The sequence below is a fragment of the Garra rufa genome, chromosome 16 (assembly GCF_049309525.1).
Source record: "Garra rufa chromosome 16, GarRuf1.0, whole genome shotgun sequence".
NCBI lineage: Eukaryota > Metazoa > Chordata > Actinopteri > Cypriniformes > Cyprinidae > Garra > Garra rufa.
In genome coordinates this window covers 10,865,662-10,877,943 of record NC_133376.1, presented here as the reverse complement: position 1 = coordinate 10,877,943, position 12,282 = coordinate 10,865,662, and the positions used below count along the sequence as shown (strand labels likewise).

At 30.3% G+C, this 12,282-nt stretch overlaps 1 protein-coding gene across 1 annotated transcript in view; it reads right to left on the bottom strand.

The window, feature by feature from the left end:
• bicc2 (bicaudal C homolog 2) overlaps window positions 1-12,282 on the bottom strand; it is a 30,866-nt gene that overhangs the window by 17,368 nt on the left and 1,216 nt on the right. Inside the window, 9 exon segments of the mRNA XM_073820148.1 lie at window positions 1,599-1,862; window positions 1,940-2,134; window positions 4,536-4,589; window positions 4,702-4,863; window positions 4,938-5,017; window positions 6,609-6,678; window positions 8,482-8,528; window positions 10,966-11,222; window positions 11,224-11,305. Coding sequence (XP_073676249.1) covers window positions 1,599-1,862; window positions 1,940-2,134; window positions 4,536-4,589; window positions 4,702-4,863; window positions 4,938-5,017; window positions 6,609-6,678; window positions 8,482-8,528; window positions 10,966-11,222; window positions 11,224-11,305 — 1,211 coding nt within the window.

The following is a 12,282-nucleotide window of genomic DNA, read 5'->3' as shown; positions in this document are numbered from 1 at the left end:
TTTATACAAAAACTGCTTTTTTATGTAAAATTCACTTTATAAAAGACCCACATTTCTAACTTTAATTCATGGGGATAACATGGATAATTTCACATGGTTTAGTGTAAGATTTTTGCCCATCTTTTGGAAAATCCAGTTTTAAAAGTAAAAAACTAACTTTTACCAGTAGGTGGCTGCAGAGCTCCACTATTTGCTATTTGACCACCTGAAAGATATTTTTTCACAAGTTTTTTCAGTTGAATTCATATCTACAGTACAGACCAAACGTTTGGACACACTTTCTCATTCATTTGAATGAGAAGGTGTGTCCAAACTTTTGGTCTGTACTGTATATGTCTAATTAGTTTTTTATAGTTATAGTTTTTTATACTGTTACTACTTTAACTAAACAAAAATTTGAAAAAAATTCCTGGGCAACTAACGGATTTTTCTCCTGTTTATTTATTTATTTGTTTGTTTTTAAATAATTTTTAAATCATTAAAAAATTAACATCGATTTAGCTTTTATAGTTAGTGTATTACTTAAACTCAACAAAAACATGAAAAATTTCCTTGTCAGCTAACTTATTTTTTTTGCCTTTTTATTTACTTATTTATTATTAATACTTTATATATGTCTATTTATTTTTGTAGTTACAGTTTTTTTTATAATGTTACTACTTAAACTAAACAAAAATTTGATTTTTATTTATTTATTTTTTAAATATTTTTTAAATATATTTCTACTTAGCTTTTATAGTTTTTTATTTTTATTTCAGTTTTTGTAATGTTAGTGCTTAAACTAAACAAAAATGAGAAAACTTTACTTTGCAACGATTATTTATTTATTTATTTATATAATGTATATATGTATATTTAGCTTTTATAGTTTTTTCATTTGAGTTTTAGCAATGTTAGTACTTAAACTTAACAAAAACTAGAAAAATGTTTTATTTATTTATTTAATTATAAATCATTGTACAATGTATTTCTATTAGCTTTCATAGTTAGTTTATAGTACTTAATCTCAACAAAAATCTAAAAAATGTCCTTGTCAACTAACTCAAAATGTGTGTGTTTTTAAATTGTATTTCAGTTAAAGTTTATTTTAGTGTGAATGCCCCTAGTTTGTGCTTTTTTATATGAATTGTCTGTTTGTAATATATTTCTTTCTTTCCTTTTTTTCCTATTTGTAGTCATTTTAGCACTTCAAATTAACCCAAATGAAACTAAATTAAATTCAAGTTAGTTTTACTTTCTTTTATTTCAATTAAGTTTATTTTATTTAAATTAGCTTTTTTTTTTCCTATTCTTTTCTCATCTATTTTGAAAAGTTCTAGTTTAGTTTATAACAACACTGGACCAACCAAACCATAAAAAAGGAACATTTGCATTTAGATTTAAATTCTGAGTTTATTTTTGTATTTTTTATGTATTATTACAGTTAGTTGTCAAAGCAACATTTGTAATTTTTATTTAGTCTAACTTTTTGTAAAATAATTCATTAGAAAAGTAAAAAATAATTATCAAAATAAAAACTATTATAGTACTTTAATCTCAATTGTTGTAACCATTATTTCCCCAAACAGAGCACAACACACACACAAACAGGTCTGTACCATGAGCTGCTGTCGAGCGACACACACTCCGTCGGCCGTGCCCTGGATCAGCAGTGAAGGTGTGTGTTGCGGAGCGCTGAGGTCAGGCAGGATGATCTGTGTGTGCGTCTGATGCATGACGGTCAGGAAGTTTGCTCCGTTCTGACCCAATAGGAACAGGTGCTGCTGGGAGGTCACGTCCAGCTGTGTGCTCACCATCACCCCCGTCACCCCGGCCAGCGCCTCTGCGCCCAGCAGCAGCTCCATCAGGACGCAGGTGGCTTTCTGCAGAGGTTAAGCGTCAGTTAATGGCGCTGCGTGTGGCGCAGTGTGTCTGTGTCGTACGTGAAGGCGAGCGTCACCTTGACGGAAACAGCATTTCCCTGCGTTCCTCTCACGCTGCAGGTGCTGCAGTAGAGTTTGGGCTGCGTCCTGAAACTGATGCTTACTCCAAATGCCTGAGCAATGTGCTGAATCACCGGCGAGCTCGTATCACACACCACCCCACCAGCAAGGGTCACAGGGAGGTCAAAGGTCAGCACCAGGGGCTGCAGGTCCTGAGGGTCACAACAAATTTACATGCACACACCCATAAAACACATATTTCTAAACATATGATATAAAGTCATATAGTCAATATATATTAGAATGATAACCATTTTATAATCTTAATGGTGATTCTCATTATAATTTCATTACTATAGAAAAGAAATTAAAAGTAGCCTAACAAATACTACCATCATTCAATTCAATTCAATTCAATTCAAGTTCATTTGTATAGCGCTTTTCACAATACAAATCGTTGCAAAGCAGCTGTACAAAAAAAAAGTAGGCTATTACAATATATTTAGTAGCTTATTAGTGGTGACTACTGTATGTTAAATCGATGTACATATGGTATAAATATTAAAAACAGTAATGGTGTTATCAAAAACAGATGATGAACACTAATAGTAATGATTATGTGTTGCAATCAAACTTGTAGAAAAATTGTGTAGTGCTGTGTGTTGTTTCAAGGCTGGCATCATGTGTAAATGTTTCTATAAAAAGTATTTTTTAATATATAAATATGTAATCAATATTATGATTTAATATTGTATATATTTTATTATATTTGATATTTAAAAATGTGTTAAATTACCATGAAAATAATATTACAGTTTAAGTAAGTTAATAGCCTAAATTATTATAATTATTAATGGTTATAAGTTATTATATAATACTGCCCTCCAAAGGCAAAGTGCAGGAAACACGACAAAATTGATCCAGGAGACTTTGCCACAAGGCAAAACAGTTGTCACAAAGTCCATTTTAAGCATTAAGTCAATTTAGAGCAAATGTGTAGTTACTGCTCTTTGCCTTTGGAGGGCAGAATTAATTATAATGGTGATTCTCATTATATTTTCATTACTGTAGTACAAGTTTTTAATACCATAATGTAAAAATACTTTTTTAAATCTAAATATCAATATATTTAAAAATGAATGAATGAACGGATACAATTACTTAAATAAAATGAATGTAATAATCATCCAAATAAAATAAAATATAAATTACTTCTGTTTTAGTTGAAGTGCAAAATGACAAAAACATTCAACAAAATCAAAAAAATATTTACTACAATTAAAGTGACAACTGTAAAAAAGAAATAAAATGATCAAAGTAATAAATAATTATTAAAATAATATTTAATTAACTAAATAAAATAAAATTACTAAAACAGATAAAACATTAGACATATTAATAATAAAAATAAAAACGCCTTAAATAATACAAATATTGAAATAAACATGAAAATAAAATAAATTATAAAATATTTCTCTTTAAGCTGAAGTGCTAAAATAAATCAAACTAAACAAACTAAAACAGATAAAACTATAGACATATTACAAGTAAATAAATATATAAAAATATAAATAAAAATTACTTAAATAAAACAAACATGGAAATAAACATGAAAATAAAATATAAAACATTTCTCTTTTAAGCTGAAGTGCTAAAATAAATCAAACTAAACAAACTAAAACAGATAAAACTATAGACATATTACAAGTAAATAAATATATAAAAATATAAATAAAAATTACTTAAATAAAACAAACATGGAAATAAACATGAAAATAAAATATAAATCATTTCTCTTTTAAGCTGAAGTGCTAAAATAAATCAAACTAAACAAACTAAAACAGATAAAGCAATAAACACATTAAAAATGAAAATTACTTAAAAATTGCTAAAAAAAAATACTTAAATAAAACAAACATTGAAATAAATACTTCTCTTTTAAGTTGAAGTGCTAAAATAAATCAAACTAAAACTATGTAAATATTTAAAAAACACACACAAGCAATAACAGATGAAAATGACAAAAACACTTGAAATCACTAAAATATTTACTAATAATAAAAACTATAATACTATATCTACCGAGTTAATAAATTAATATAACTAATTCTAATTGAATGTGTATGTATTATTGTAATAATTAAACATAAAAATGGTTTATATTTTACACATTTCACCCCATAAAAAACAATTCTGGGGTGAAACATAACCAATACATGCTTTAGAAAACAAAAACACAATTGAATCTAAATATGTGACCCTGGACCACAAAACCAGTTATAAGGGTCAATTTTTGGAAATTGAGATTTGAATAAATTGTCTTTCCATTGATGTATGGTTTGTTATGATGACAATATTTGGCTGAGATACAAACTATTTGAAAATATGCAAAAAATTCTAAATATTGAGAAAATCATCTTTAAAGTTGTTCAAATGAAGTGCTTTTACTAATCAAAAATAAACTTTAGATATATTTAATATCTAAAATCAATATTTTGACCCATACAATGTATTGTTGGCTACTGCTACAAATATACCCGTGCTACTTTTGCGATCCAGGGTCACATATGAATATTTGAATATAATGAATATGAATGATTATGAGTCACTGACCCGGATCTGTCTCCTGGCAGACTCCACCCCCTGAACCGGCCCAGCGATTGATACCTGCAGGTACATGTTTACTCACTTACTTATATACTCAAATAAAATTCAAATGAAACATGTAGTATGCAGTGTGTCCAGCAGTATCTTATATTAATAGCAGGGAACGAATTACCTGGTTGCTCTTTTCTCCTGCACTGTTGTTGCGGTTGGAATCGGGGAAGTGAATGTGACAGGAAGTGTCCTCCATGACCTTCTTAATGTTCCCGCCTCCTTTCCCGATCACATGAGAGTGCTCTGTGTGCGTGACGTCCATCTTCAGCGTGACTTTATTCACCTGTGCACAGGTGGGCTGCTGTGAGATCTTCACAGAACAGATAAACAGACAAATCAAAGGAGCTCAGATCTCACCTTAGTCTCTAGAAGCTCCAAAATCTGGCGTTTGGCCTCCAGAACGTTTGCTCTCTTTCCCTCCACTTTCACATGAGGATCTGGAGAGAAACACACAAATCATCACAATGCATTTTGACAACACACAAATGCATTACCATCTCAACAGATTATGAAAATAATAATTTTTCCTGTGACATAATTGTGAGCAATTCATCAGTGCATGTTATTACACTTATGAAGACATTTGTTAAAGTAAATAGTGCTAATTTAGAGTTGCTTTTCTCTTAATCCTTATCTGCATATTTAAAGTTTTTGCATCACTACCAACTAAAATAGAATAAAAGGAAACTTTTTAAAAATAATATTAAAATTAAATGTAAAATAAAATACATTTTAATATTTTATTTCACTTCCATTTTATTGTGATTTCTTTTGCGTTTTTGTCTTTTTTTATATTTATTTTATTTTTTAATGCATCTTTTTTATATGCTTATTTCAGTTTTATTTTTTTTTAGAGATTATAGTACTTCAAATTAAACAAAATTAAAATTTGAAATTTTGCTGTGGCAACTAACTTAAAATATACTATAAACTTAATAAAATACAATTTAAATTAAAAACGTATTTTATTTAAATTAGCATACTTTATAAAATAGTTTTACTTCTGGTATATGATAATAACAATGGACTTACCCAAACCGTAAAAAAAGTAACATTTTTCAGAATTTTTTTTTTAATTAAATATAAAAAAAAAAATGCTCTTTTGTAATATTTATCTAACCATGGTTTTTATAGTTAACAAACTATACATTATTCAAAACATTTCCAATATCTGAAGTTTATTGAATGAATGAATAAATGAATGAATGAATGAATTACAATTGTTTTGTTATATTTATCTAACCAGGTTTTTTTAGTTAACTGAAATTTAAACTATTCAATCATTTCCAATATCTGAAGTTAAAATAAATAAATAAATAAAATAGTTTTGTCATATTTATCTAACCGGGGTTTGCATAGTTAACTAATAACTGTAAACTAATAGCTGTTAACTATAAACTGTTCAAAACATTTGCAAAATCTGAAGTTTAAATGAATGAATGAATGAATGAAATTGTTTTGTCATATTTATCTAACCAGGGTTTTTACAGTTAAGTAAAATGTAAACTATTCAAAACTTTCCAATATCTGAAGTTAAAATAAATAAATAAATAAATAAATAAAGCTTTCCCCAAACATTTCTGTTTAGTTTTTATTAATTTTGATTTCAAATAACAAATGTTTTTAAAAGTTTTAGATTTAGTTTATGATAACAAGAGAACATTTTGCATTTGTAGTAAATAAATAAATTTACGAGTCAAGGTTTTTTTTTTTTTTTATGTCATATTTATCTTACTTTTTAGAACAATTATGTAACAAATGTTGCTTTTGCATGAAAACTAAAATGGACCCGTATTCAGACATGGTGCATGAAAATGTATTGTGTCAGGTCAGATGTCAACAATGGCAAATGCAATAGCAATAGTGCATGGTTCACACTGACTAGTTTTACAACACCTTTATGGTGCTTTGTTACTTTTTGGTCATTTTATGTAAAACAGCAGCTTGGACATTCAACTAAACATCTCTTTTTATGTTTGTACCAACATGAGAGTGAGTAAATGATGACAGGAGTATGACAGCACTCACCTTTCTTTGATTTGGCACCAATCTTCAGCTTTGACGGCCATTTCACCTGCGTGTGTGTTTCTCTCATCACCTGAGACAATGAGTGTGTGAGGAAGAGAAACTTGAGCTCAAAAGACAGCCAATTTGCATCTTCACATCCTCCATTCAACAGAGACAATGGCTCATTAGCATCTCAAAGCTCCTAGTTTTGCCTTCATAACAGCAAATCTGGTCTGTGTGTTTGGGACAATCACTTCAGTGACTTTCTTCTTTCTCTTCAATTAAGAAAAGACCAGAAAACTGCACCGCACCAGCATATGATCTTCATACTGAGACACCAGCAGATCTCAAAACACACACACGTCTGTTGATGTCTGCAGATGACAGCTGCTTTAACAGGATTATGAACGTTTAAAGGGATAGTTCACTCAAAAAGGAAAATTCTGTCAGTAATTCCTCACCCTCATGTCGTTCCAAACCTGTAAGACCTTTGTTCATCTTCAGAACACAAATTAAGATATTTTTGATGAAATCCTTTCTGACCCTGCATAGACAGCAACACAACTGATACGTTCAAGGCCCAAAAAGTTATTAAGAACAATGATACAAATAGAATAAATTGTTGAATAAAGTTGTTACTTTTGTTTTCTTTGCACACAGAAAGTACTCTTATAGCTTCATAACATTACGGTTGAACCACTGATGTCACATGAACTATTTTTAACAATGTCCAATACTACCTTTCTGGACCTTGAACGTGTTAGTTGTGTTGCTGTCTATGGAGGGTCAGAAAGCTCTTAGATTTCATCAAAAATATCTTCATTTGTGCTCTGAAGATAAACGAAGGTTGTATGGGTTTGAAACAACATGAGGGTGAGCAATTAATGACAACATTTTCATTTTTAGGTAAACTATCCCTTGAAGTATGAAAATGTGAATGTGGCTTATATTAGGAACTGATTAAAGATAAAATATTAAAGATATAACAGGCTTATTATAGTTAACCAAAAGTAAAACCACAAAACACATTTTCATTACTTTAAATAAACATTAACTGTAATAAAATAAAATATTAAAAAGTTATTTCAGTTAGCTGCCATAGCAACATTTCTTATTTTTTGTTTAGCTGAACCTGAGTCCTAAAACAACTCAAACTAACTATAATAATAATAATAATAATAATAATAATAATAATAATAATAATAATAATAATAATAATAATAATAATAATAACAATAATAATAATAAATAAATAGGAAGACTATATTTAAAAAAAAATTAAAAATAAATACATTTTGCTTTGTCAACTAAATTAAATAATTTTTTATCTTGGTAAAAGCTTATTTTATTTAAATTAGCATACTTAAAAAAAATGGTTTTACTTTTAGTTTATGATAACAACAATCGACTAAACCAAACCCGAAAAAAAAAAAAAATAGTTAATTAAATTTGTTTTGTCATATTTATTTATTCCTCTCTATAGTTAACTAGAATTTAAACTATTAAAAAAAAAATTCAATATCTGAAGTTAAAATAAATAAATAAATAAATAAATAAATAAACTTGATTACAGTTAGCTGGCAAAGTGAGTTTAACTTGAAGTAACAAAATTACTAAAACTATAAGTGAAATGAAAATGTATTTTCAAAAACTACATAGACATTAACAAAAAAAGTAAAAAAACAACAACTTATAAACCAATAACTAATAAAAATGCCATAAAATTACTCAAACTTAAAAGAATATATATATATATATATATATAGAGAGAGAGAGAGAGAGAGAGAGAGAGAGAGAGAGAGAGAGAGAGAGAGAGAGAGAGAGAGAGAGAGAGAAAATAAGATATCAATGATAATAAAGCAACACTGGTTAATATTATTTGTTTATTTCTTACTTTCTCAAAGAACTCCTCGCCTGACAGTCCAGAACCTTCTGCAGGGCCTAAAGATAGAGAGAAAATGTATACACCATATTTTATATTTAAATATGATGATAAAAATATAACAAAATATTTCATATTTTATAAAATATATGTAACTATACATTATAGAAAATGGATATGAAATGAAATTTAAATAATACATTATATTGCATATTTTGCATTTATAAAACCATATTCTGTTTATATTGTGCTCTGTTTACACAATAGACATTATAGAAAAAAAAGTACACTATACGCAGACAAATACACACACACACACACACACACACACACACACAATCCTCTTTACAAACAATGTAAATAGTACTTAAATAACTGCATGTGTATTTGTTAAAACGGTTTAGAAATTGTTAAAATGGATACAATTATATTGTATATTCTGCATTCATAACAGCATATTTTGCTCTGTTTTCACATTGTCTATTTCTAAAACATACGTAGAGAATATATACGCTACATGATACTTTATATGCTTGGCCAAAAATGTACACTACCAGTCAAAAGTATTTAAACAGTAATATTTTTAAATGTTTTTTAAAGAGGTTTCTTTTGCTCACAAAGCCTGCATTTATTTGATCCAAAGTAACAGTAAAATTTTACTCCAGTTTTCAGTGTCACTTGATCCTTCAGAAATCTTTTAATATACTGATTTGCAGTTCAATTATTAAAAAAACAATTATTATTATTATCATTATATTTAAAACTGTTGAGTATTTATTTTCAGCATTCTTTGATGGATAGAAAGATCCAAAGATCAGCATTTATCTGAAATAAAAAGCTTTTGTAACATTACACACTATAAAATTCAAAAGCTTGGAGTCATAATAATAATAAATGTTTTTTGAGCAGAAAATCATTACTGAAGTAATGATGCTAAAAATTCAGCTTTGGTCACATTTTATAATATATATTAAAATAGAAAACAGTCATTTTAAATAGTAAAAATATTTCACAATTTTACTGTTTTTACTGTATATTGGATCAAATAAATGCCGACTTGGTGAGCAGAAAAGACTTCTTTAAAAAAAAATTTAAAATATTACTGTTCAAAAACTTTTGACTGGTATTGTAAATCTTACTGAAATAAAGAAATAAAGTTACAGTGTGTGTACAGTGTGGATAGTTTAACTCTGTGTCAATGTGATAACTCTCTAAAGAAACTACACAACACAAAAAGTTCAAACATACAAAGGCAGTGTGTGTTTGTCCTGGACCAAATGTCCCCAACAAGTGTACAAAGCATAGAAAAAAAAGTTTTTTTCAAAATCTAACAACAGAAAGTTGTGTGAGAGACATAGGTTTAGGGTAAAAGGACAGAAAATACAGTTAATACATCTATGGAATGAATCCATAAAACATGGATAGTAGTGTGTGTTTGTGTGTGAGGGGGTGGTAAAGCTAAACACATTTGCCCCAGAGTGACATTTACAGGGTTAGGGTGAACATCCCTTTTTTCATTAACTACTGCTCATCGCTATGGGTTACACAGCTCTGCAAGCAAGAATGACTGAACAACCCGCATTTGTGTGTGTGTGTGTGTGTGTGTGTGTGTGTGTGTGTGTGTGTGTGTGTGTGTGTGTGTGTGTGTGTGTGTGTGTGTGTGTGTGTGTGTGTGTGTGTGTGTGTAAAAGAAAAAGACCCAAACTTGCTTCTGAGAAACGCCGTCAAACAGCGAAAGTTATGTCAGAGCAAACGATGCTGACGCAAAACTAATTCACCCTCCAGTGAAAGAAGCAAACACAGTGAACTATAGACACAATGAGCAACTACAGAACAAACACTGAGAAACACAGACGACCAAAGCAAGAATCAGAGTGTGAGATCCAGACACAACAATTCTTCAAATTGTGTTTGTTAAATGATCACAGGCACCATTTTTGCCCTGAAACAGGTGATAAAGTACTACAAATGCACACTGAAGGAAGAACAAGAGTCAAATCAGCAGGTCAAAAAAGCATCGAGGAGATGAGAAGATGCAGGACAACTGAACACCAGTTGTTGATCTTAAAGTTAACTAGAATTTGAACCCCATTAAGTCTAATTGAGGAAGAAAATCGACTCAAACACATCCGCATTTTGCCGCTCTCCTCTCTGACAAGCTCAATCTGTCACTCGCTCTCATCTCTGAGGGATTTGAATGTCAACTCCAGCTCATGTTGATGAATCGCAGGCGGTTAAACTCGACTCAACTCCAGAATCTTCCTGGACAGCTCATGATAACAGACCATTAAACCTGTTCATCACAGCAGAACCACCACACAAACGGGCCACATCCATCTAACGCTTGACATCACATCTCACAGCATTCAGAGCGACATTAGGACAGGTGGCTTTCTAAATGGGCTTCATTTGCATGCACAGAAAAACAGAGTAATGAAGCTTCTAGAATAATTCTACAGAAAACTCATATATTACTGTCATCGATCAAACGCTTACCATACAGCATGAGCTCTAGCTTCTTCCGGTCAATCCGGAATCTCTCCTCTACACACTCAGGGTCTGAAGGTTCCTGGTCTTGAAATTCAGATCCATCATCTTCCTCGTCCTCATCGTCTTCCTCCTTTTTCTTGCTCTGGGTTTCCAAGGTCTGCTCTTGGTTCTGGTCCAGTTGTGGTCCATCACAGGACTCTGGTACAGGATGTTCAGGAGATTCAGGAATGGTGTTGCACGTCTCTGAGGCCGCCATAGTGAGAATGTGTGTCTGTCAGTGTGACCAAGGAAACAAGAAAAAAGGGGCCCAGAGAAACACACACACCCCTCAGAACAGAGCAATATACTACATCACACCCCTCTAACAGATCACATGACCAGAGGGCAAACTCATTGAGACACAGCTGAGAACTCCTGTATCATTGTTGTTTCTTTTAAAACAAAACTGACTCAGATGAGTCACAGCCAGCTAACAGAGAACATCCTCTGAATGATCTGACAAGGTTCTTGCAAAGTTCCTAACAGTAACATTAATAGAATGTTCGTTCGAATGCTCTAGTGGCAACATTAAAACATTTTACATGGATTCCAGAATGTTTTTTCTTACCAGTTTTTAAATAAATTAACAACTTGTTTCAGAATGTTTAGAAAACATTAAAGAGAAACATTTCCATAATGTTTGTAAAACAATCCAATGGAATGTTCTCTTAACTTTAGCAAAATCAAAAAAAAAAAAAAAAAAAAAAAAAATTATATATATATATATATATATATATATATATATATATATATATATATATATATGTATGTATATAGCTGCAAGCAGCGATTACCGGGGTTCAAGCGATTTAAGCCTTTTTTCGCAAATACAGGTAATTTACCATAAAAATATTATGTTTTGTAACTGTTATAGTGCCAGCTGTGGTCTGATCTCCTTAAAACTTTGCATGCTTGTTTAGAATCACCTGGCACATGTGCTCAACAAATTTTGTGAAGTTTTGAGTTTTCCTGTAGGATTTTGGGTAAATTCGGACAGGCCTCTTTTCTAAACGACCACATTATAGCTTCCCAAAGAGCAAATTTAAACTTTTTTTGATTATTATTAAACTAGAGAGTCCAGAGAATTGTACTGCAGTGTTTTTTTCCAGCGAAAAACCTAGGACTAGTTAGCGAAAGTAGGTTTTTGACATCTTCTCAACCATTTAACAAACAATTTGATCGACAGCAGTGCTTCTAAAGGCAAAGTTGTCCAGAATGTTGAGTTGCACTTTGTTTAAGCCCTTGAAAAATATCACCCCTCCAGTGGCTGATTTGTTTCAATTT